Here is a 26,915-nt window from a genome sequence, read left to right as displayed (position 1 = left end):
GTGTTGTGTGAGTGTTATGTAAGCCACAGGGAAGGTGATGTGTGTTCTGTGGAGCGGGTTGAATTAGCATGGTTAACTGACACCGTGACTCTGTGTGGTAGGAGCGTGATAGAGGATCGTGTCTGTAGCGTCACAAAGCGTTGAAGAAAAGGCCTAAAAAAGGTCTGCGTGAACCTCTACTGCCTCCTGCTGGTTGAATTGGGGACTATAACCCTGTCGCTGGGGCGTTCGTACTTGCTTGTTACCACATTCCATCCGGCCACAATAAGAGACCGGCCATAATTTACCTCCGCTGACTCAGACACCGGCCAGAATTGGAGACCCGGCCTTTAATTGAATACCGGCCTGTATTAGAGGATTTACGGTATTAATGTAAACCACACCCACTTCTGGTTAAACCACGCCCGCTTCCAGGTTATGCCACGCCCATTCCGAGTACAGATACAGATAATTTAGTTGGTTGAACAGATACAGATACAAATAGTGGTGTACTCGCTCATCCCTAATCCCTACTTATTTGTACTTTTGTTTTAATTCCCCACAGGCAGAATTTGTTTTATTATTCCCAACCTGTGGATGGAAAGATTTATGTTTTTTGTAGTTGTAAATAAACCTGATCATCATTTTAACTTTTAAATCCCATGTTATTGTCCCTTCCTTTTTGCACAGGAGCCAAACTCCCCAGGAAGGGTCGTAACACCAATCGCCTCACACACATAAGTGACCAAAACAAAGCAGCATGGAGACACCGTCTCCAACCACCTCTCAGGCAGCAGCCTGCACTCCCAAGTTCTATATGTCACCAGAACATAACCAACCGCAACACAATAAAAGCAGTGTTATACAAAATGGAAGGCCTGTAGTGTTTATTCTCTTACAGTAACAATTTATCAATTTTTTTGAGGAATTTATTAGAGATTTTTTGGTTTTTATTAACTGTGCAATAGAAAAATAATCATTAGATTAATTGTCTAAATAGTCATTAGAATAGTCGACTACAGTATTCAACAAAATAATCGTCAGAATAATTGTTTTAAAAATAATCGTTTACCCCCAGCGCTACCTATCACAAATACTTCAAAAATAAGGCAAAGTGCAACCCTAACTGTGTTTGAACAGACCCAATGATCTGCATTTGCAAGGCTATAGTACATCGCAGATTCTTCTCAAAGCAGAGACACCGGCACGTGTTTTCATTTTAATGCCGACGACTGTCAGATCTACCTCCCCCTTCAGCGGGGGGTCGATGGGTCAATATCAAAGCTTGTAGATGCCTTAAGCCGGGCGTACACTGTGCGACTTTTCCACTCTTTTGAGCCGATTTTCCACTCGTGCAAGAATCCACGAGATCGGGGCGAGTTTTGCGCCGAGCTTCGTGTAGAATACAGGGGGTTACGAGAGGCGATTAACACCACGTGACCAGCTACCGATCAGCAATCGTGAGCTCGCACAAACTTCTGGCGTGTTTGAAATTTTGCTCGTCCCTTGTGAGGGTATCGCACTGTTGAAGCGGCGCTGCGAGCAGCTGTGACCCAAAAAGTATCAGAACTGCTCATGGCGCATGCGCAATCATGCATCAACACCGCTCACCCGCTATTTCCCTAATAACACACGTTGTTCGTTTTTATTTCTACACGTGTTTTTACTCACAAAGATTGTCAAGAAAGGGTGTTTGTCGTGTTCATGTCAAATTAAACTGATCACAAAACACAGATTTACTTTCTTTATTTTGTTTTCCTCATCCAATCCCCATAAATCCCTGTGTGTCCTCCTGCAGCACTCCCGAAGGACAACAGGCAAAACAAGACAAAAAAGTCTGACGTGTTGTGTAAAAACTGCTATTTTTAGTATATTTTTAGGGCCGACGTGTTGCTACCAGACGTACAGTGTGAGCAGTCAGGTCGCATCAGAGAACTGGATCGTACAGTGTGAGCACATGGCTGCGAGGAAGTCGTACAATTTGAGCTGAAGCTGAGTGCTACGAGTGAAAAAGTCGCAGTGTCCGCCCAGCTTTAGAGGATGTGCGCTCCTGGATGGCTACAAACCTTTTACATCTGAATGACGCTAAGACTGAAGTAATTGTACTTAGCCCTGGCATGTCTACACACCCATGCGATAGTGTGAATCTGGGCACTTTAGCATCTACCATGAAGACCACCATCTGAAATTTGGGACTGCAACTGGACTCAGCACTTAAATTTGACGCGCAAATCAATCAGGTTGTGCGATCGTGTTTTTTTAACTTACGCCGACTAGCCAGAATTTAGCCCCTGCTGTCCAGAGTACATTTAGAGACTATCACACATGCTTTTGTTCTTTCAAGGCTCGACTACTGCAAAGCAATGTATGCCGGCCTTAGTCAGGGTGCGGTAGCATGCTTGCAGTTAGTACAAAACTCAGCCGCTAGGTTCGTGACAGGCACTAGGCCCAGGGAACATATCACCCCTGTGTTGGCATCCCTTCATTGGCTGCCGGTGCAATACAGGGCAAAATTCAAGGTCTTGGTACTGACATACAAGGCCTTACAAGGAACTGCTCCAGCATATTTTGGCAACCTTTTGCATAGACATGCCCCCTCGCGTGCCCTTCGCTCAGCCGGCAGGGAGTTGTTGATCATTCCATGCACTAAGTGCAGGTCACGGGGGGACCGTGTGTTCTCGGTGTTGGCACCTGCACTCATTGGGGGGGGTTTAAAGGTTGGTTTATGCTTGACGCGTCCGCGAGGTCCGCACGGCTCCGTGCGGCAAAATTGCATCATTTTAACGACCACGCCCCTACACCGCGCCTCCGCATGGCCCAAAATTTCCGCAAAGCGCACCTTGGAAATTTTCTAACCACGCGGATGGCCAGACGCGGAAAAACATGGCGGACCGGCAAGAACTAGTATGGCAGAGGTTCGTAAATACAGACATTTGTATGATTCAGCTCTCAAAGATCACAGTGATCAACATGTTGTTAATAATTCTTGGAGATAAATAGCTCGCACTGTCGGAAAAGACGAGGACGCTGATAAATATGCTGGAATGCCACGGTGTAAACAACAGTAATTTCTACTTCTATTATGGTGTAGTGTTGGCTGCATGCTGTAGAGCTCCATGATGCCCCGTTCAGTTTGGGAGAATATTGGCTCACCGCAGAGACAAGTCGCATGAACCATAAACGCTGCGAGTTGTGAAGCGCGTTCCATCCGCGAGCCGCATCACCAAGTGGAAAGTGAATGCGTCAAGCATAAACCAAGCTTTAGACTCGCCTTAAGACCCATTTTTTGTCGAGGCATTCCAGGATTAGCAAATTTTACTCAGTTTCGATGCCCCGGCCTCTTAATCTTTTTTAGGATTTTTTTTTTTTTGCTTTTACTCTCCTCTTTTAATTGATTTTTTGTTGGTTTTATGATTGTTATATTTTATTCTGATGGTTTTATGTTTTATTGTGTTGTGTTCAGCACCTTGGGCATCTGCATTGGTCACAAAAGGGGCTTTATAAATAAATGAAATGAAAATCCAATGTTCCCATGTGTATCGTTACCTCCAGTCAGCTCATTGCATCTCACAGCTCCTTGGTTGTTAGTTTTCTACCATCAATTTGGGTGTTTGAAAGAAAATTGAAATATTTGGTGGACTTGAAGAATTTTACTGGACAAAAACTGGAATAATTGGAAATAGTTCAGCCAGAATAATTGAAGTTCGTTATTTGTGTCTAAATCAACCACTGAAAATCTGCCATGTCAAAAAGCTCTAAGTGGTGCTGTTGAAATGAGGAGATATTTTACTACATCTGTGGTATTTGACCGGACCACATTACAAGTATTCCAATGACAACTCTTGAAATTGCTTATAATTGTATAAAAAAATACAAACTTTCCACATTTTGAAGTCCAATTTACCCCGCATCCAAGATCAAACAAATGTTTTCACTTTCTAGCAAAGACTGGCTCCATTACCACAGTAGAAAACACGTGAAAGCAGCGATCCCTTTTACGTTATTCATCAGCTGTTGGGCATGTTAAAAGTGTTTGTTTTATTGTGGCTGTTTTTCACAATCATACCATATAAATAAAGGTTTGGGTAAAAAACTCCTTTAATCAGCATCGTATGGTTGAGCTGACAGTTGAAAGCTTTAGTAAATGTTTTCACTGCTATTCAGACTCCAAACACCTCTAAGGTGCTATTTCCACAAAAGCATCCCGAGACGAAAGTTAAAAGACTTATCTGACAACCTGAGGTTTACATAAGCCACGTGTTTAGCTGATCTCTGCTGGACACTGTTATTCTGACAGTCTGTGCTAAGATTTGTTCCCACGTGACTCTTAAAATCTAGATGAGACATTCAAGGCTGAAGTGCATCGTGTGGTTAAGATCCAACTATGCCCCCAAAAAATCAACACGGTTCAAGGGGAGGGGTTAGAAAACGTCACGCTACCATCTTTCTTGTTTCTTTACTGTAGGCTATCCTTGTTAGATGTAAGCTGGTGCCGCTCTATGCCCTCTATTGCTCTTATTACTCTGCATCCTGCCCCAGCCAGCTCTAAGCCCTGCAAAGGTACACAGAGGGCTTTTGTCTCAAGATACGATCGATACCTCTCCTCATCATGGGCAAGGGGCAGGGATAATGCACTCAGCCTCGGGCATGCAGGGTTCGCAAGATTTTCTGCAACTGGGGACTGAAGCTTTTCAGAGGTGAGAGCGTAACCTGCGTAAGTGCATGAACCATGAAGTCACTACTTACCGCAAAATGAAAATGTGCAATGACTGTCATATCAGAAGTACAAATATTTAGGGCATTATGTTTGCACAAAAGGGAAGTGAAATAGACGTCACATTACCCTGCCAAAACATAAATTACTACAAATAGGCCAACAGCTAAAAACGCAACCCCTTCAGAATTTTGCAGGGTTGATTCTGCATCGTTTATCATGCCTTTGTGGCCAATTGAATTCTGCTCCAAAATCCCAAAATAGACTATGCAAATTCATAATATGCACTCACTACCTTTACTTATTAAAGATGTGGTTAATCGCTATGTTTGCAGTGGTCTCTAGTAGGAATGAATGCCTTGTAAGTTCTACTTTGGGGAAACAAAGCACTGGCGTGCCTTTTTCAGGAACTAGAAGTGAGCCACAACAAAGATGAGCTTCACATGACAGGATTTGGACTCCTATTTCCTGATATTTGGACATATTGCTTCTGATTGGATAACAGCAACATGACCCTACCACTGACTGTTTGCTTTGCAACTTTGATGTTTCATCTCCACAAATAACACAAGCCTGGAGGAGTTCTGATGTGTGGTGAAGTTGTTAATGCTAATGGTTAGCTTCTACTAGTGGAGACATTGTCTGCTGTTTCCTGGGCAGTAAACCAACAACAGCCATCCCCGTCACGAGTTAAGATGGGTGAGTCCATTAACGTTCAGATCTGCCAAGCTTTTCTAATCCTAAAGTTTCATTATCAATTTTCTATCAGAAGCTAATGGAGGTGATCGGTGTAGAAGATTATTTTCATGTTCAGCCTGCATGAAAAACTCAAGAGTGACTGATTATAATCAAATATAATTTAAACATGTCTTTTCGGTGAACCACACCTTTAATACAAATATTTAATCTGCTAATCACAGGGCAGCAACCCAATCCCTTTATACATTTAGATGAACATCAGAACAAGGAATTTGAATACTGAAGCTACTTTGAACGTTGTGTGGTTGTTAGCGTCAGTCGAGCTGGTTGGAGAATTTCAGAAATTGCTGCTCTGTTAGTATTTTCACCGACAAAGGAGTTCAAGGACTCCACCAACCTCCACAGTCACCAGATTTCAATCCATTCCAGAACCCTTGGGATGTGGTGGAACGGGAAATTCACTTCATGGATGAATCTGCAGCAACTGTGTGATGCTGTCACGTCAGTTTTGACCAGAACATCTGAGGCTTGCATCCAACACCTTATTGACTTAATGACATAAAGGATTAAGGTAGTTCTGGAGGCTAAAGGAAGTCCAACCCAACACTAGGAAGATGTATCTAATAAAATGAGTGTACCTTTAAGGCTCCAAGTACAACACCATCTTGATTCATTACTTATGGAACCACTGACCAAACTTTCCTGGACGTGTACTGCAACTGATTTCATTCATACAATCTGATAAATATGTATTGCATCTGCAGCAATCCTTTCAGTATCATATGAATGAGACAGAATTTACAACCCTTTCAGGCTCGGAGTGAAGTGTATTTAATGATGATTACATTACACACACACACACTTTCTCTCTCTCTCTCCAAAAGATCAAGGCTTTTAAAGTCTATCTGACTTAACAATTAACTCATTGGACAAATACACCTCTTACACATGCAAATAACTCAATAATTAAAATTACTTATGAGGGGGAAACATGCAGAAACGGATTATTCATTCACATTCTGTCTCGTATGCATCACTTCTACTTACACAAATGTTTGCTAATGATAAAAAAACAAGCAAATAAACAATCTGTTTTCTCTTATGAATTACAGTCTGGCAAGAAAGCATAACAACAACCCCCAGTGATGGATTGTGATAATTAATATCATCCCTAAGCATTCTATTTCAGGTTCTTGCTAATTAAGAGCCAGCAAATGGCCTCATAATTATTTCACTGGAATCATATACTACAGGCAGCCATTGCAGGTCTCTTGGAGATGTGACACTTCATTTGAAACTGTTTAAATCACACACACGCACACACACACACACACACACACACACACACACACACACACACACACACACACACACACACACACACACACACACACACACACACACACAGCATCTTCATGGATATAGTTTGTGCTTTCTGCTGCCGTTTGATACCATCCATCTAAATGTCATTTTAAAACCAAGCCAGCCGAGTTGGGAGCAAACACCCTTGAGCCATATGGGGAGTCATAATTACCAAAGCATCTTCTGCTGAGTATGATTGACACCTCCTCTCCCCCAAGCATTCATTGAACCGCTTATGTTACAGCTTGTGGTAACATGCAGAACTGCAAAGCACCTCTCTGTCTTCCTGCCTGCATCCCCTCATCTCTCTTCACTCTCATTACACATGCCCTAGTTTGCTGGTGAGCCAGGAGATCTTTCTAGCCTCATTACAAACTTGGACACCTCCCATCTTTTGTACCCTTTTTTCCAGACAAGATCTCCTACATTCACGCTTTTATCCCATGAGCAGCCTAAAAAGATTCATCAAACATGTATGAAGAAGTAGAGCTCACGTCTCATTTGAGTCCCTGCGATAAAGAAGCCTGTGATGCAAAGTGCCGCCGCAGATCAACCGGCATAGGGAAGTCAAATAACACAAAGGGGGGGTGAATTTAGGTTGAAATGTGTGTCAATTCACCGGATTCATGCATATTCAACAGCACAGTGAGGTGTTTCTTTGACCATGTTCATTAAATGCTTTCCTCTTTAGCACTCTTGTTGCAGTGATGTTTTCCATGTGGCTTTTTTGGAGAGGGGGAAATAATGCCGCACAAATGCATTCTATGACAGAGCGACAGAGTTGTTCAGAATTCACAAAAGCAAAACACATGCATTTGAATAAAAACGCTCCAGCTTTGCTACGCTTTAGAGTGTTTGTAAAAGGCTAAAAGGAACAGATGGCTTCAAAGAACCAATCATAAGTTTGATAACGAATTCTGGAACATCCAGTTGATATTTCCGTATGCTCACAATCCTTGAACATCACGTAAAGGAAATGTTTTGTAGAAAATCTTTATGTTTATTTTCTTGCCAGGGACTGTATGTTGATGTCTGAGGCCATTCCATTTACGTGAAGCAAACTGACAGCTGTGTTTTGTCTGAACAATAATCCACAGCCAGCAGCTCTTAAGCTCTCCAATTAACTTGTTTAGGAATGAAAACACACACACACACACACACACACTTATGATTATTTCCATTTTGGGGGGAATTTTGTGAGAAGAATAGATTCAGTCTGGAGGCTCAGAGGATGCACTGGCCTCAGGAAACACAAGACAACAGTTATCTTCTCCTTGGCAATAATGGAACTAATAGACAAAATATCTACAGCAATAGACAATAAAAACTACTTCATCAGTATATTTGTTGACTTGAAGAAAGCTTTTGATGTTATCGATCACTCGAGGTTACTTCAGAAATTACATCAGTATGGAATAAAAGGTGTGGCACATCAATGGGTTAGAAGTTATTAAAAGAATAGAAAACAATTTGTCCAACTAAACGACACTAAATCAGAACTGGGGGAGATTAATTATGGTGTGCCACAAGGGTCGGTCCTTGGACCTAAACTGTTCATACTATTTATTAATGATCTTGTAAATGTATCTAAGCTACTCGGTACTGTTCTATTTGCTGATGACACAACATTGTTCTATTCAGGATCAGATATTAATGAAGTAACTAGAGTGATAAATGACGAACTGATAAAAGTTAACGACTGGTTTGACATAAACAGACTTTCACTGAATCTTAACAAAACAAATTTTATATTGTTTAATGACAGAGACAACAAAGATGTAACAATACAAATAAATAGAATGGACATTGGAAAGGTGAAAGAAACTAAATGTTTAGGAGTCATGTTTGATGAAGATATAAGTCACACATAGGTTATATCAGAGGTAAAATTGCCAAAGCCATTGCAGTACTACATAAAGTTAAGTTTGTAATGAATAGTTCTGGATTGCTGACATTGTATAACTCACTAATTGTTCCATATTTGACTTACTGTGTAGAAATATGGGGATCCACATGTAAAACTCATACACAACCACTGTTTATTCCACAGAAAAGAGCATTGAGAATCATTAATAACAATCACTATAAAGATCCATCCAATCCGTTTTTCATCAAATATAAACTACTGAAATTTTATGATCTAGTGAATATGAAAATATGGCAAACTACGTATAAAGCTAAAACCAATACGTTACCCACCAACATTCAGAAAATGTTTGAAAAAAGAGTCAGTAATTATTTCTTAAAAGGAACTGAAGTATTTAAAAAAATGAAATTTAGAACCAGAATGAAGGAAATGACTATCTCTGTAAATGGCGTGAGAATATGGAACAACCTTAGCAAAGACAAAAGAATCAAAGTCACTAAATATATTTTAAAAATGTATCAAATCAAGTGTATTACAGAACTACAATAACCTAAATTCAGTCAGTGTCTGATTAGGTCTGTAAGTTACAAGAATATAAAATGAATCTGTGTTTCGTTTTGTTTTGTTGTTTATTGAGAATTGTAGGGAAGTATTCTTAAAAAGTTTGGTTTGTAAATACGGGCAGATAATATAAGACATTTCTTCCTTCTGCTCCTTTTTCATTTCAAATTGTTTGGTGTTCATGTTTATGTATGTGGTTTTTTGTTGTTTGTATATATATATATATATATATATATATATATATATATATATATATATATATATGTTTTTAACACTTTGAATGAAACAAATAAAGAGAAAATAACAAAAAAAAACGTAATGCTATGTAAAGTGACAATGTGTAGTTTTTACTGTTTTTCTCTGGAAAAATCCATCGAAATGTTGTTGAGAATGAATTAAATGATGTCTAGATGGTGAACAATATTAGCGGCTTTGTAACATATAACCATGAAAATCAGATCTATCACGGGACAATGCCTTGGTCCTGCTATAGTTGCCTAGGAGATATGTCATCAGGAACCGCCAAGGCATGTTCCAATGTTCATGTGCTACCAAGGCTGTTCTCCGTTTGTTAGCCGTGTAACTAACTGACAAGGATACGAGAGGTGTCTTGTAGCCTTCTCTCAGTCAAAAACCTCTAAAAATACAGTGCTGTACTTTCAAAAGGGTGGTGTATCAGACGCTGGCAGAAGCTACTTTGGGGGGAAATTTCAAGTTTAAATTGAAATAAACTAATTGTAGCTATGGGGCTCACATCTAAAATCTTTTTTGGATCCAAAGCTGCAGCTTTGGTGGCTAGCTGGTACTAACTTGCTAACATATTTAATTTAAGCATATGTCCTCATATGTCAAGTAACGGGACCATGGCTCCCGCAGTCACATGAGGTAAGTCTGTCCTTTCTTTGGGCAAGGAAGGACAGTGTCTTCATAAGCAAGATGCCTGGCCTACCAAGGCGCCTTGCTTAGGGTGATTGAGAAGCACCCTCCTCGGCAACTTCATTTTAGATACCATGTGTTCTTCTACAGGATTTGTAATAAAAAGTTACAAACCCTTCTCCTTTCATAAACGTTGTTGTTTTACACGTTTACATTTTCCCTCGTTGCCAGTGATGAAAGGGAGTTTAAAGTGCTTGTCATTTTGCAGGAGATTGCGCTCCCAGGGATTTTTGACCATAATGGCCTTCCGTCGGTAAGGTCTTCCTCGAACACAAATATACTGCTTGCTTGCAATGATTTAGGTATGCACTGCCCCCTATCACCAAGGAAAATACACATTATTACTTTAATGTGACGTGACAATGAATATGAGAAAAAAAGAGACATAAAAGCAACGTAAAACTTTTTATGAAACACATTTTTCTTAGAACAAAGTGAACATGCAAAATGACACACTGCGTATTTAACATCTGAATGCTGCGAATGTTATCATTGAATAATGATCCCTGATCATTGGAGGTTCATTGATGTTAAACCATTATGACTGCTTGGCTTCAGAGTATATGCCTTAAAAAAAATCTGATGTAAGTTTTGCTGTTTCTTCCTTTAAAGCTGATGTAATGCGAGCACGTCTCCTACTCAGACACATATCGCTCCCTCTGAACCGTACTGTAGCTAATGGGCTTGCAGACACGTCCAAGTTTAGTCTGAATCTTCTACACCGTTTGATTTTTCTGCCCAAGAAACTACTTGTCTTGTGTGTTTTCTCCTCTGGCTCATTTCAGCACCCACTGCCTTTTAAAATGCTTTTTAAGGGTTAAAAGTGCTCTGAAAATGATTTTTTTCTTATAATTTGAAACCATGTTAATCTTAATAGAAAATCTTGTATATTTTAGAAATTGTAAAGAAAATTACACGGTTAGATTGAATCTGTTCTTGGATCGCATGATCACATTTACTGCCTCAACACAAAAGGTCTTGGAAACAATAAAACATGTTGAAGAGATCATGTGTCATGCTCCTCTGCAGCACCAAACATGGAAGAACATGAAAACACAGAAGAAATATCTTCTCACACTCATTGGCCTCATACAGCAAACCCAATGGCCAAAGCTGAGCATGGTGTGTACTGAAAAGGGCAAGCTTGACTATTTGAATTTCTTCATCCTGCTTACCCTTTGGTCAATGAGTTCCATGTAGCAGGCGTGACTCACTCAAAGAGCCGGAGTGTAAAGAAAGAAAAGGCCACGTGTGTATTGGATTTATGAGTGATGAGGAGCCGCCAAGTGTGATAATTGAAGCTCCAAAGATTCTAATGTTGCTACTTTTTTAGTTTACTGTGTATGTGCGTGCGGGGATAAGTGAATGGGCGTGTGCGTATATAAGCATTAGGTTTAATATTAGGTCTTCATACATATTCTGGCAATAGTTGACTGATTTATTGTATAGCTGAGCAGCGTAGAACATAAACAGATGTACAGACTCAAATCAGCAAATGCTGCAGAAATATATGAGTTTGATGCAAATCTGGGAGGAAAACTAGTTTTATTCTTAACATGTAAATATTTAGGCCTTCAACCAGTTCCATCAGCTTCCCCTGAACCGTGATTTGATGTAGTATAACTCAAACAATTTGCATGTTTGATAGTGACAGAGCATGAGATTTTCCATTAAATATCTTTTCAGTGCAACAAATCTGGTCATAGGAACGTTTGAAACTTCTTTGGTAAGTTTTGCCAGATAATTAGCTTCAACGTCCATCCATCCTTCTATCCATCCATCTATCCATCTTCTTCCACTCATCCAGAGTTGGGTCATGGGGGCAGCAGTTTAAGCAAAGACGACCAGACTTCCCTCTACCCAGCCACTTGGACCAGCTCCTCAGGGGGAATCCCAAGGTGTTCCCTGGTCGTTTGGAGACATAGTCCCTCCAGCATGCCCTAGGTCTTCCTTTGGGTCTTCTCCTGGTTGAACTTGCCCAGGAAACCTTGCTAGGGAGGCGTCCAGGAGGCGTCCTAATTAGATGCCGGAGCCACCTCAACTGGCTGCTCTCGATGTGGAGGAGCAGCAGATCTACTCTGAGCCCCTCCCGAATGACCGAGCTTCTCATCCTATCTCTAAGGGAGAGCCCAGACTCCCTGTGGAGAAATCTCATTTTGGCTGCTTGTATCTGTGAGCTCGGGAAGCTCATGGCCATAGGTGAGGGTTGGAACGTAGATCGACCAGTAAATCGAGAGCTTTGCCTTCTGGCTCAGCTTTCTCTTCACCATGCCAGACCGGTACAACATCACTGTGTGGGAAAGGTCATGAAAGTAAATATTTAATATGCCTCAAAAGTTGCTCAATAATGCAAAGACAAGTCTGCAGAAAGACTTGGTTTAGAAGCAAAACAGAAGATGTAAGAAGTTGTTGTGCACTGGAATTTTATTGGGTGTGCATGCTTTATCGGGGTTATAAAGATACATAAAATTGTGCTTTGGTACGCATGTAGGTTTTAAAGTTAAACTAGGAACTAAACTGCTTCCATAAACACTGTTTGTAATGCCATTCACAAGCATTGTTTACGGACCCTGGTAGTTAAAGCCCCAGTTCACAGGGATGTTTGCTAAATAACTCTCAAGGATGAACAGAAATCATTCATAAAACGGGGTTTATTAAACTGAAGGGTAATATTAAGACATCAGTTTGCAGGAATAAGCAGGAAAAACCATATCATCTGTGTAGATTTACTGTCACCCAGCACTGTGATCCTCTATAAAACCCACAAGCTTACCCTCTTTGTAGAGTTTTAATTGCTTTTGTTATCCATTTGTTCATTGTGATTTGCATGTCTTATGTACTGTGTACAGTGGCTTGTGCTCCCTGACGGGGTCGTGGAAGGCGCTTTATAAATAAAGCTTTGAATTGAATTGAACTGATTTTAATTACAGTATATACGTACAATGTGTCTATAGATCTGTGCTATTAAACGAACAAAAGAGACAAAATAAGGCAAAATCAGATTAAAATAGCTGCAGATGCTTCAATGACTTTAGAGACAACTAATTGTTTTTCTTATTTCTTTTGGAATGAACTCTTAAAAAGGTGAATTAACCTTCATAAGTGTTTACAACATTCAGCCTGTCCTTGGTTATATTGTAAAGTTAAGGTGAAATTAGGCTTTGTAGCAGCAGAGCACCTGCCATTGGAAAAAAAAAAGAATGCTGATGTTGAATCTGACTTTGTGCTGGAGAAGGCTCTCAGTCATCAAGGTCATGGTAATCCAAAGAGTTGAAATGAAGGTAACTAGATTTTTTTTGGTATCGTGGACACATTTCTTTCCTTATCCAAGAAGCGTAATCAGATCTGACTGGAATATGGGAAAAGTTAAGCTCATAAACTGTAGCCGTCTTTTGTTTTGTAACTAGCTGAAACTAACTATGAATACCCCCACCCCCCGAGAAATTGTGAATGTTGTTCAGACTTATTGTGTTAGAATAGTTGTGTTGACTAGATGCAGGAGGGTGTGGCCTAGACTGAAGCTGTTTTGGAATTAGGTTCAGTGCTGCCTTATTGGTGTTGGAAAGGTGAAGCCTGAGGTCTTCTCCTTTGTTAATGTAGGGATTTCCTGTTTGACATACATGTAGATAGCTTACTTTACTCCTCTCTCAAACCATCAATCTTCACAGTCCAGAATGTGTACTTTGTCATCTTCAAAAGTGTCCCTTGTCCTTCAGGTGTAACTACATAGTCTTGACCTGAAGTGGTGCCTCTCCTGTTTTGTACCATGCGCTTGTGTAGTTGTTATGTATTCCAGTCAGAATTGACAAAGCTCCTCTGATGAGAAGTGAATTATCTTCAAGATACCAAAGAAGTCCAGTTACCGTCATTTGAACCCTTTGAATCTGACTTTGTGCATCACTTGTTCCTGCTCTTTTACTCCAAGTCTGGAAATCATCTAAAAAATTATTCTGACTCAGAAAAACGTCCCAATTCATCAATTCTTGTGCTACCACTGCATGTCAAAGATAAAGAATTTAAAGGGGAATAAAAATGAGACTCATTCCTGCAACTTACTGATTCCAAAAATATGGCGCAACTTTATGCAACCCATGCTCCCTTTTTCTTTCCAAATGCCAGTGGGCAGCATTTACACAGTGAAGAAGCTGATTCTTTTTAAGATTCCTAATAGGCTGTGCTTTGATGTCTGAAGGTGAGTGTTTTCAGTCCACTGAACTTCACATTAAAAAATATTTCATCATTACTTCCAGCACTCTCTCTTTTACCTCTGACTCACCTGTTCATTTAAAACACGTGAAATGAAGATTATTGCTTAAATATCAAATGATCTTAGATCCCATTTAAAAGACTGAGCTTAAAAGTTTATGTTTGAATTGAAGCTTCAACTAGAATTTTGACACATAAAAACTGGTGATTCCTGTGTTTTGTCATCAGTTGTCTATGTAACAAACATCTATTTGGTGGATAATCAGCACAGTTCAATGTAAAGCCATTCTGACTGTCGTGATAAATAAAGGGGTGTTTTTTTTGTGAGTGCTTTTTGAAAATGAGTTGGTGTATGGTTGCACATCAGCATTGTGCAAAAACAGTTGACATTTCTGGGTTACCTCTCAAAACTTTGCACACAAAAACCCATGCATCAACGCGCGCACACACACACACACACACACACACACGCACACACACACACACACACACACACACACACACACACACACACACACACACACACACACACACACACACACACACACACACACACACACACACACACACACACTGTGTGGCTGGTACAAACAGCTCAAATTTAAGTTAGATAATGTAAAGAAGAGCAGATTTATTTTACACAAAATCCCAAAAATATAGAAAAAACTTATATAAAGAGAAAGCAAAGACAGATGCCTTTCCAAGTGATGTTTTGCATCAAAAATCTGATTTAGCATTTTTAAAAACGTATCCTAAAGACTCACCCGTCTGATCTCGTATTAATAGATCTGATTTACTGAAAACATGCGGGTGTTGTGGAACCCCACAGCGAAACGTCATCAGACTAAACTGAAGCTAATTGCTTTAACTACTCAATCTCATTTTGACTTAATCTGGATTAACTTCAGTGTGTGGCAACCAAAGCACTCTTGTAATAAATGCAGTACAAGCATAACGTAGCGAGCTTTGTTTTCAAACTCCCTCCAAAGGAGAATAGATTCCTGACACATGCTTGAGAATGATTTTTTTACTCAAAGTGCTGCCAAGAAGGCGTGTTTCAGAGATGAAAAAGAAAATTACAAACGCAAGAACTGAAAGATGTTTAATCCTCACAGAACACAGAAGTTCATCATGAAAATGGTGCCAGGAGTTGGCTTTCTGTTCTCACATCAAACATTCAACAGTTTTTCCGTGATTCATCCAAACATGTACAAGCTTTAAACGCTACAGAATGATGCAGCAGGTTTCACCTCGCTTCCTCAAAGCTTTGGCCACCCCATAAGCAGGCTAAAACAAGCCACACCTCCTCAGACTCCTCAGCGGGTACTGCAGTTCTGCACCTAATCCTAAATCATTCATTCTGCTTATTGATCTGCTGTGGAAAGGTGGACTCGTTCACTTCTGGCAAACACTGATAAAGAAGGAAGATGCTGGCGTGACACCTCGCTGACAAATCAGTCGGGTTCAGAGCGCTGAGCTGCCACGCCTACGACAGAGCAGAAGTTCTGCTTGGCTCGCATGAAGAATGCAGCAAAGATTCACCCTGATGCCTGTCAGAGCTCTTTGCACACAAGCACAAACACGCACACGCACAAACCATGACAATAGAATAAGACCAGTATGGACTCACCACTTACCGCTATTACTGTCTCAACACTTCTTGTGTTTTCTTTATCCTTTATTTTAACTGCTTAATTCTGTCCGTGGTTGCAGGAAACAGGTACCTAACCCAGCAGTCACCATGACTGAGCAGTAGCCTCTCACAGGGCCAATGTAGACAACCACTAACACACACACACACACACACACACACACACACACACACACACACACACACACACACACACACACACACACACACACACACACACACACACACACACACACACACACACACACACACACACACACACACACACACACACACAGTTATGAAAAGTTAGAAGCAGGTTTTAGACTAGAAGGAAACCAGAGGACATAATAAGCTAGTCCCTATCTGAACCCTTTGTATGCACCAGGCGCTGTTCCCTCTACAAAATCCATATACATTTAATTGTAACTTGATATGTTAAATAGTTCTTATCACATTGAGTGCCATGATGTTGGTGTTTGGTGTTCTGCAGTTGTTTTCAGTGTAAAAGGTGTCATTTGTCATTATGTCATTTCATATTTTAGACTTCTCACGTGTTTTTCATTGTGTTCTGAATTTATTGGTTCCCTGTGGTATCTGTCATTTTTCCATCAACTCGCAAGTCATTCAGCATCTTTCTCATTCACCTGTTCTCCATCCATCACCCCCACCCCTCTCAGCATTCAAAGCAGTTAAATAGTCCTTTGTCTCCAAGTTTAGTTGTCAGATCCACCTAACTCATTCTGTTCCTTTCCTCTGTGGTTCTCTTGCTTTATTCTGTTCATACGTGGTCCAAGATCTCTGCATGGTTTTCACTTTCAGACACTCTACCTGCAAATCTACATCCTGGCCTGGGTCATTATCCTGGTAAAGGCATGTTGCAAATAAACCAAAGACAGAGTTGCTTATTAAGCTGAATGTGATGAATGTTTATATTTTATTACCATAAAAGAACAATTATATCATTCACCACCATTCAATCCCGTAAACATCCAAGCTATTCTATTGTTTAAAGTGACGGTGTGTATTTTCCCTGGCGATGGGGGCAGTGCATACATAAATCCTTGCAAGCAAGCGGTATTTTGTGTTTGAGTAAAACCTTACCGACGGATGGCCATTAGGGTAAAAAATGCCTGGAAGTGCAACCTCCCTTATATCACTGGCAACGAGTGAAGAGGTAAATGTGTAAAACAACGTTTATGAATGGTTACAGTTTTGCACCCGTTTGTTACTAATGAGTAAATGTACTTTGTCTTAACGGGCTCCTGTAGAAGGAAACATGGTGTGGATTTTTTTTTTTTATTATAAGAAAAACATTTTGAATATTTTGACTTCCTCTATTCTTGGTAGCATAAAGTACATATTTAGGGGTTTTGAAGACAAATCCGAAAGAACAATATCGTAGATACAAGCGGATGGATTTTTTTTTTCCTCCACTGGGCATCTGGGCTCTCCCTTACGGATAGGGTGAGAAGCTTGGCCATCCAGGAGGGGCTCATAGTAGACCCACTGCTCCTGCACATTGAGAGATGCCAGTTGAGGTGGCTCGGGCATCTGGTCAGGATGCCTTCTGGATGCCTCCCTGGTGAGGTTTTCTGGGCACGTTTAACCAGAAGAAGATCTAATGGAAGACCCAGGACATGCTGGAGGGACTATGTCTCTTGGCTGGTCAGGGAACAGCTTAGGATGCCCCCGGAGGAGCTGGCCAAAGTGTCCAGGGAGAGGGAAGTCTGGGCCTCTCTGTTTAGGCTACTACTCCCATGACCCGACCCTGGATAAGTGGATGAAAATGGATGGATGGATGGATGGATGGATGGATGGACATTTGAAAGTGCCCCTTCAGCCTAAAAGGGACAAGTATTTATGCCTACTCTTATTTATCTCCTCAAAAAATAATAAATCGTGTTGCATTCACAGGATCTTGGAAGAAATAAGTGGCTTTAGAATTAACAGCTAAATAAAACACTATTTTATTTGCAGACATTTATTTTATTTTCCTTCAGAAAGACATAAATAGTAGAGCTCTAAGAAGACTTTATTTATTTCTTACCATTCATTTTCATTCCTCGCCTCAGAATGGAAATTTAGCACCTCTTAAATTGTCGTAATGAGCCAAAATACATATTATCCTCTTAAAATCCCAAACACAAATGCATAGAGAAAAAAAGTCTAATAGTGCTACAAGTGAATTAAGCTTTCTGGCCATTATAAGTCGAAATGTTTAGATCTGTGGTGTTCTAATAACCCGGCCCAGATAAACACACTATTTACAACAAGACTGTGTCTAAAAGATTAATCAGTGCCAACTGCATGTGGTCAGAAGAGAAAAAATAATTTTCTATCAGCTTGCTGAATGTTCATTTGCTCTCAGTTTGGTGTGAGTATAGATTTAATAACTATCAGCCTGAGTAATGAGGAGTTTCTTCAAAGATTAGGGCACTAAGTGTGTAAATGACCGTCTCTAAAAACACACACTCTGTGGAAGAAAGAAAGGAGTGAAGCCATGGAGATTCTCCCTGTGTCCTATAAAACTAGGGATGCAACGATACCACTTTTTTCCAAACCAATACGATACCGATACTTGGATCTGATTACTCGTCGATACCGATTACCAATACCGATACTTCTACCACACAAAAAATGCAATGATTTGGAATACAGATTTTATTTTCTTCCCTGATTTCAACAGGAAAATACTGTGAGGTAGATAAAAAGTAAAATATATGAATGGAAATCATCACTAAACTAAAAAATAAAAGTATTATCATAACAATTTAGTAATCTGAGATGAAAACCAATAACTGCATGACGGGAGATGTTCTTTGCTTCTCATGTTTTCTTTAGGCAAAAAAATAATAATAATACAGTCCGGGGGCCTCATTTATCAAGCTTGCTTACGCACAAAACGGGGTCGGAAAACTGCGTAAGCAACTTTCCACCCAAACTTTGGGATTTATGAAAGAAAACTTAGCGGAAAATGCAAAGGACCTGGCTCACGCACATTTTGGACATGGAGAGCACCTGCAGTGCTGCTGCTGAGAAGGGTAAAATTATGAAATCCTGCAGCATTATCACTTGTACAGTTACGATTTCACACAGAACAAGATCCCCCACACGCACACATGCACGCGCACACTCACACACACACACATGCACGCACACACACACACACACACAGCCTGAAGCACAGAATACGGATTGCAGAATATCTACAGGGGGACAGATTGATACAGAATGTCATGTGTCTGTGACAGTGTGAGTGTCCTGTCACTGTGACCCGATTGATCATGCGCCCTGGCTACTTGGACGGGGGAGATCTCCGTTTGGGTGACTGGTTAGCGTGCGTGACTTTTACCCCAGAGTCTGGGGATCGAATCACGATTGGACCTTTTTTTTTATATCCGCCACAGATCTCTCTGAATAACCCACAACATTGACGGCTTCAGCAACGCTGTGCCACTCTGTGGGTTTTCTCTTATTTATTTTGCAAAAGCACTTCCTTTTATTTCTCCACCTCACCCACAAGTACCTCAACTTCTGCTTCTGTGAAATTGCGCTTCCTTGAACTGCCTTGATCTACGGTCGCCATTGTCATTGGCGGAGAGCTGCAACAGCCTGCGTATGTATATGCATGAGATCCACAAGGCACTTTGCATTGAGTATTTATGGCAGTAAGCGGCGTGGTGAGGGCGGGATGTGACTAAAAAGCAGCTGAGAAACATTCTCGAGAGTCTTCAATATATGAAGCGGAGATCGCGTGCAGCTGTGCGTACTCCATGTTTGATAGATCACAAACCTACTTGGCGTAAGTACATTTTTTTAATGAGCTTAAGTACGGTTTTAGCAAGGATTCTACACAATGTTTGATGAATGAGACCCCAGCTCAGCAGAGACTTAAAAAATCCAAAACAAACATGTAAAGTTTTTATAATGAATATACTTAAGATAGGACATCATAAAACTTCATTATCTGCCTGTTTTTGCCACACACACACACACACACACACACACACACACACACACACACACACACACACACACACACACACACACACACACACACACACACACACACACACACACACACACACACACACACACACACACACACACACACACACACACACACACACACACACGCAGTAAAGCTGCTGAAAGTTGAGTCATTTGTCACAACCCGGCGGGATCACTTAAAACCAGTGCGCGGTCTTATGAAAGCTCAAACTATGAGATGATAGGCTGCTCTGTGTTCTTAGCTGAAAAAATGAATGTACTCAACATGAACTGACACTACAAACGAAACACTCATAAAATCCTTTTTTTTTTTTTTTTTTTTACTATTTTTAGATGCCTCCTTTTTGATTTTTGACACCAGTTTCAATAAAGAGTTGGGAAAATATCAGCTTAAACCAAGTTTTTTTTTTTTTTACAAGCATGCTGCTTTTGGTAAACTTTAGCTTCTGATATGAGTCAGAAGTAATGTTTTGAGTGTTATTTGAATAGAAGAAAAAGGATCATCTGAAAGATTTGCAAAAGGGAGAAATACAAGAAAAGCTGAGTGTGAAAAGAAACTGATAAGTCTTTTTGAAACACGTACATTCCTTCTCTGACGTACAAATGCAGAAGTGATACGCCACAAGTCACCTCGACGATGCAGACATGGGGCCTGAAGCATCACTCTGTCCGCTACTTTAGTGGAGTGGGATGTTGTGGATCAGTCAAATGATTACTTGGTTACAAAAAAGAGAAAATCTGATGACAAAGAAACACAAAGTTTGAGTTTTGAAGACCTAACACAGATGTGTGTGGGCTCAATGAGCTGCCATCTTCACTTCACAGCTTTAATAAAGTTCTTCAGTAAGTCCTTCCTCCGTGTGTGTCCTTGCATCCCCCATAACTGTCCCTCTAGTGTCCTCCTATTAAGCCGAGCATGAAATGTAGGCAGGACAACAGAGGTCTCACTACAGCACAAGACAAATGCCACTTTATCCATTAACTTGTCACCATAAAAGACGAATTACCTCTCTGTCAGATATCAGGGGATTAAGCCTTCAACGGCCTCGAGGTGAATATCCCAAATTAGTTCTGCAAATATACTAAAAGCTAAATTAAATTAGAAAGCAGCTGGTGTCGTTGCATCAATGAAGTGCATGAGCGTCGTCCCTCCGGTCTCTTTGATTCCTTTGGTTTTCCTGACGGTCAGAAAAAGGGCCGACCTTTCACCACTGACTGAAGTTTGTGCCGTCTGAAACCAAAGTGAAGGGCACTGTAAAGGTAGCTGACATGACCTGTAAACCAGCTCTACCTTTCACTGGAGGATAAAAGCTGTTCGATAAATCCAACGTGGCCACATAACCACCAACAAACAAAGCTGTGTCTCTCAAATCAGCAGTTTTAGACTCAGATTAAAGACGCTTTACTTAATCTGCAAAACAAGCTAGCTTTAAGCACGATCACAGATAACCCCTGCCTTGGGCTATGATCCCTAGGCCACATCCCTAGGCCCTCCACTGGCTCCCGGTAGAATATAGAATACAGTTTAAAGTTTTAGTCCTGACCTATAGAGCTCTTAACAACCAGGCTCCAAGCTACCTATCTGAGCTTTTATCCCCACACACCACCTCTCGGAACCTTAGATCCACATCTGAAAACCTCCTGGCTGTTCCTCGAACCAGACTGAAAACCAAAGGGGACAGGGCCTTTCAGACTATTGCACCCAGACTTTGGAACAGTCTACCTTCAAATCTCCGTCTCTCTGACACTGTAGAGGTCTTTAAAAATCATCTAAAAACTCACCTTTTCATCCAGGCGTTCCCTCCCTAAATGTTTCAGAATGATGGCTTTGTTCGGGTTCACACCTTCACTTTGTTTATACTCATGATTTTATTTTCTACGTTTAACACTGCTATTGTTTTTCTGATGTTTGTATTGGTTAGAGGTATTTGCCCTGATCTTTATCATGTTGTACAGCGCTTTGTGATTTATATCTGTGAAAGGTGCTATATAAATAAACTTTTACTTACTTACTTACTTACTTACATCCTCCTGATACCGGAACCTGCATTGCCACAGTAAACGAGATAATGCTAAACATCAGCCACAGTTGTATTTTGTTGTCCGTGACTTCGAATGGTGTTTTTGTTTTTGACACTCTGGTAGTTTATCATATAGCGGAAGTGACTGTGGCACAGGAGTTAAGTGCTGCTTAGTCTGTCACTGCCGTTGCGTCCTTGGGCAAGACACTTAACCTACCTTGCCTGCTGGTGGTGGTCGGATGAACCAGTGGTGCCTATACGGCAGACTCGCCTCTGTCAGTGTGTCCCAGGGCAGCTGTGGCTACAATGTAGATCATCACCACCAGGGTGTAAATGTGTGTGTGAATGGGTAAATGACTGATTGTGTTGTAAAGTGCCTTGGGGGGTTCGAGGAATCTAGAAGGCTCTATCTGATACAGGCCATTTACCATGAAGTGGCAGCAGCCGGCTGTTTCTCCTTCTCTGATATTATTGAGTGGAGAACTTCTCACACCACTGCTGGTCTGCTGCTAATTGGGTGAATGTGTAATTAGCGGAGGATCCAGGTAAATGCGGTGTGTAGTGGGCTCAGTGAGACTGACAACCGGATGATCCGACCGTTGGTTTCAACCAAGTTTTATAGAAAAAAGAGACATGCAAGAAAAACAGTGACAATCAGACCAGTTTAACTGATTAAATGATGTTAAATCATTTGTAGTCATCCTAGGGGCTCATGAGCCTCTCAGCCTCACTTGTTGCTTTTAGGCTTCCCAATCCTCTGCCTGAAGTGTTCTTCACTTCAAATGTGTGGTTCACTGAAAAATATGTTGAAAGTACATTTTTAAAATTATGTCAAAATTATGCCTATTTTATACAGATGGGCAAGATTTTTAATGATTATGACTGATTATAATCAGTTACTGTGAGTTTTTCATGCAGGCTGAACAGGAAAATATTCTCCTACACCTATGTCCTGAACTAGCTTCTAAAGGAAAATAGATGGTGAAACTCTAGGATTTGAAAAGCCTGACAGATCTACGTCACTTCATCATGGACTCACTGATCTTAACCTGTGACAGGAAAGGCTGTTGTTTTAGCGTTCAGGAACGAGAAGACAATGCCCCGACTAGTAAAAGTGACCGTTAGCATTAGCAACAGCACCACCACACAGTAAAACTCCTCCAGGCTTGTGTTATTTGTGGAGACAAGTCAGTGGTAGAGTTGTACTGCTGTTATCCAATCTGAGGGAAGATGTCCAAATATCAGAGAATAAGACTCCAAATCCTGCTTTTAGCTGCCGTACTTGTTGGGTGTGGGAAAAAAAAGCAATTCTGTGCTTTTTTTGGCCCTGAGTAAATGTATTGATTAAATCAGTTTCCCACACCTTTCAAGTCTGCTTGAGTGAAGGTCCTCTGAAGACGGGCGGCTGCAGTTGGTCATTTTTTGAGAAACTAACCGTTTCAAGCATCAACCCCTCCACCACCCCCCACCCACCCACACACACACACACACACACACACACACACACACCCCTTCCTCCCCAGAGTTTTAGTCCACTTCCATTTCTAGTTTGAAAACTGCACCACAAGAAGGCATTGTCTGGCAGACTGAGAGGGCGGCATTGTGACATCATATTGTACCAGCTAACGTCATTGGGTACCTCTTAGCCAATGGCAATGGCAGATTTAAATTCAAATGTAGTGCAGAGTTTTTGTCTGAAGATGGTGCACCACTGACAATTTTAGGCAGAATATTTAAATTTAAACTAAGATGCACTAAAGTGCCAAATTACTGAATACACTTATCTACAGCATGATTAGACACTCATTTACATAATTTATCAGCAAAAATAGTTGATTTCCTGGGTGACTTGCTCTTTAAGAAAACATTTCAAAACATTAATAAGGTTACAATTCACCAAATAATAAACAGCAACCACTGACACTCACATTGGTTAAATGTGATGCATCAACAGCTAATAAATCACACTCCCACTCAATAAGAGATATTTGCATTTCATTAAAAGTTAGTATTGTATTGGCGCAAAAGCATCATCCATTCCTCATTTGAGTGTTATGAGCTTTGTCCAACGATGGCAGTCAGAATACCAAACAGCGTGAGCGTGAGCAGCAGCAGGAACCGAACCGGTGGATGTGATGTATTACAGACCAAACTGGAACAATGAAGTCTGTTTTCTACCTGAAGGCGAACGTCTCCACCACATCAGTTTCTTTCAGCTGCACTCCGTGACATCACCGTTAGTGCTTGTTACTTGTTATCTCCAAAGACACCTGCTAACTTTGAGTAATGACTAAAAGAGAGCGAAGTGTGCCTTCGGAACTCAAAAAAATGAAAGAAAATGGACAGACAGTGTATTCTTTTACTGTGATGCGGAGTCTGAAAGCCTTGGGATGCTGTCAGTTTAGCGTTTTTGATAACTTTGGCTGGAGTGATGACATATTTAAAAACCTACATAAACTTTCTCCCAAAGTTGCCTTTTTTTCATGTAGGTGAGGTTAAAAGCTTGGAAACAGAGATCCCTTTTACAATCCCACACATTTAACTGGGATATGATTAATTGAGGGAACATCTGGGTGTATTTTTAACTCGCTGAGCTTTGAAACAAGTCCTCCCAAAGCTCCACCGCTCTCTTTTTATGTAAAAACCTCTGGATTCATTATTCCAGCCTACCAGGGAGTATTATGTCTTGCAACGGTGGACTCGGGGTTGACACTGTGGCTTAGGGAGCCTTGGAAACTCTGCTTGAGGCAGACTCCTTGTTTAGAGACTGAGGTCTGTCTGACATGTGTGACTCCTGAGGCAAGCGTGTTGTTAAATGAACAGAGACAAGGAGGATGGCATGACCCACTTCCATTAAGGCTGCTCTGCACTGTTTTCCTCACGGAAAATCCCACAGGTACTGTTGTGCGCTGATCACCGACACTATATAACACGGAAAAGAGCTTAAACATTCCTGCCACCCATGAGAACTGGGAGGATAAGGGAGGATTATAAAAAGCTGATTCAGGTGTACAGGTCAATTTATAAGCTTTTAGCCATTTCCTATCAACAAAAGACAATCTGACTGTGATTGCCAATACTCCACATTATACTTGTACCATCTAATTGACCTTTTTTGTGTGATGTCATCCTGGTCAATAACGTACAGCAATAACAGAAGGTAATCTTCTCCTCAGAGTGATGCTATCTGGGTCTGTCTCTGTCCTAGATACAAGAAACATTTCAATTTATCTTCATTTTTTTTTCAATTTGCTATAAAAAAAGAGGAAGAAGAAGAGGAGGACACAGTGTGGCTGCTGTAGGGCGCTAAACCTGAACGCTCAGCATATTTTATCCAGTGGAACCATTACAGACAGAGACGCAGCTGATGGAGATGATCACTATAAGGGCGCGCAGAAATACCGGAGCAGAGCCCATTTTTTATCTTATCTGTGCGCCTAATGCGCGGACTGATCCGGCCTTTTCCACTAAGGAGAATTACACCTGGATAAATAACTGATTTTAACCGTCTGATTGGATCAAAAGTGGCCCATAAACACCAGTAAACCCATTAACTAATGAGTCGTGAACGCGCACCACATCTGACAAACAACCCTGGCTCTCCCTGGACGCACATGATGCCAATTCAAGCAGCTGTTTGCGTGACATTAGAATAAAAACCATCTCCTCATCACTTTAAGTATTTAGAAACGGCATGTTGTTTATTTAGTGTGGAGTAAATAAATAAACAAATTAAAAATGTCACTTTTCCACTCACCTTCCACATGATGTGGGCCAGCGGCGCTCAAACACAACACGATGAGAGGGAGTAGCGGTCCCATCCTCTCACAACCAGGTGTGTCTTCCAAGGTTATGGGGATGTGGCAACAAAATAAAAGAAAAGAAGAGCAGACGGGCAAAAGTTGTCCTTCCTCCGCTCTCGTCCACTCCTCGTCGGAGATGCTGCTGTGTACGTCCTCTCAGAGAAAGTAGCTCCTGAGTGATAAAGTCGCCTGTAGGGTTTGGTCGAGCAGGAACAAGTGAACTGTACCTGCTGCTGCTGCTGCCGCCTTCACGGTCCTTCCGCAGTGGAGAGATGTGGTGGAGAGAGCGACGTGTGCGCTCACAGCTCCCGGACATCAGCTGTCAAACCCGCGGCAGTCACGCGAGTAACCACTTCCGGTCGGGAGCTCAAAAATAAAACACAGTCATTACTTTTGTTTCAAAATATGTTTTAATTTGTAGAGAGTTCCCCAAGAGTCAGGAATGAAATTAACAAGAGACGATGTCTAAAATGTTTCTGTAGTTTTGGGTTCAAAGGTTTGGAAACATTTCTTACTTGGAGGATTGTAGAATTTAATGTTGGAGACCAACAGGAGGAATAAAATTGGAATAAATGTTTACATTTTCATTTAGAAGTTTTATTGACTGGCAAATTTGTGTTTTACATTCGATTTGCACACATAAAAAATTAACATGCATGTTTACATAAATAAATAAATAATACATCAATCAGTTTTATTTCCATTTTACATAATTATTTGCTTCTTTCTTTTCTCTTTATTCCACATTGCAGAATAAAAGACATTCTAAACGTTATTCTGTAAACCTTTGTTATGAACACAGTTCATAAATGTACAATAAAATATATAATACAGACCAATAATACATTTTAAAGGTAACTTACACCTAGATTTCACCCAATGAGGGGCAATAAGTACATTCTATTCTATTCTATTCTATTCTATTCTATTCTATTCTATTCTATTCTATTCTATTCTAACTACACACTATATTACCCCTGTAAAGACATACTCATTTAATAAACAAATAGGGAGCCTAAGTCACTTCCGCATCATGGGTCCCCGGAAGAATGAAAAAAGGAATGCAAGTCAACGGGGCTAAAAATGCCATTTTCTAATCCGCTTAGCCTTAGGCCCTGGATCG

The 26,915-nt window shown here is 40.8% G+C and overlaps 1 protein-coding gene across 1 annotated transcript in view; it reads right to left on the bottom strand.

The window, feature by feature from the left end:
* The window catches only part of edil3a (EGF-like repeats and discoidin I-like domains 3a), a 204,518-nt gene extending 178,389 nt beyond the window's left edge, over positions 1-26,129 (bottom strand). Inside the window, exon 1 of the mRNA XM_015972490.3 lies at positions 25,747-26,129. Within this exon, the coding sequence (XP_015827976.1) occupies positions 25,747-25,810 (64 nt within the window). The 5' untranslated portion in view covers positions 25,811-26,129. The remainder of the gene's footprint in view (positions 1-25,746) is intronic.
* Positions 26,130-26,915: the final 786 nt, after the last annotated feature.

Source organism: Nothobranchius furzeri, chromosome 17 (assembly GCF_043380555.1).
Source record: "Nothobranchius furzeri strain GRZ-AD chromosome 17, NfurGRZ-RIMD1, whole genome shotgun sequence".
Taxonomy (NCBI): domain Eukaryota; kingdom Metazoa; phylum Chordata; class Actinopteri; order Cyprinodontiformes; family Nothobranchiidae; genus Nothobranchius; species Nothobranchius furzeri.
Note: the sequence above shows the minus strand (reverse complement) of the source record. Positions and strands in the feature narration are given on the sequence as shown.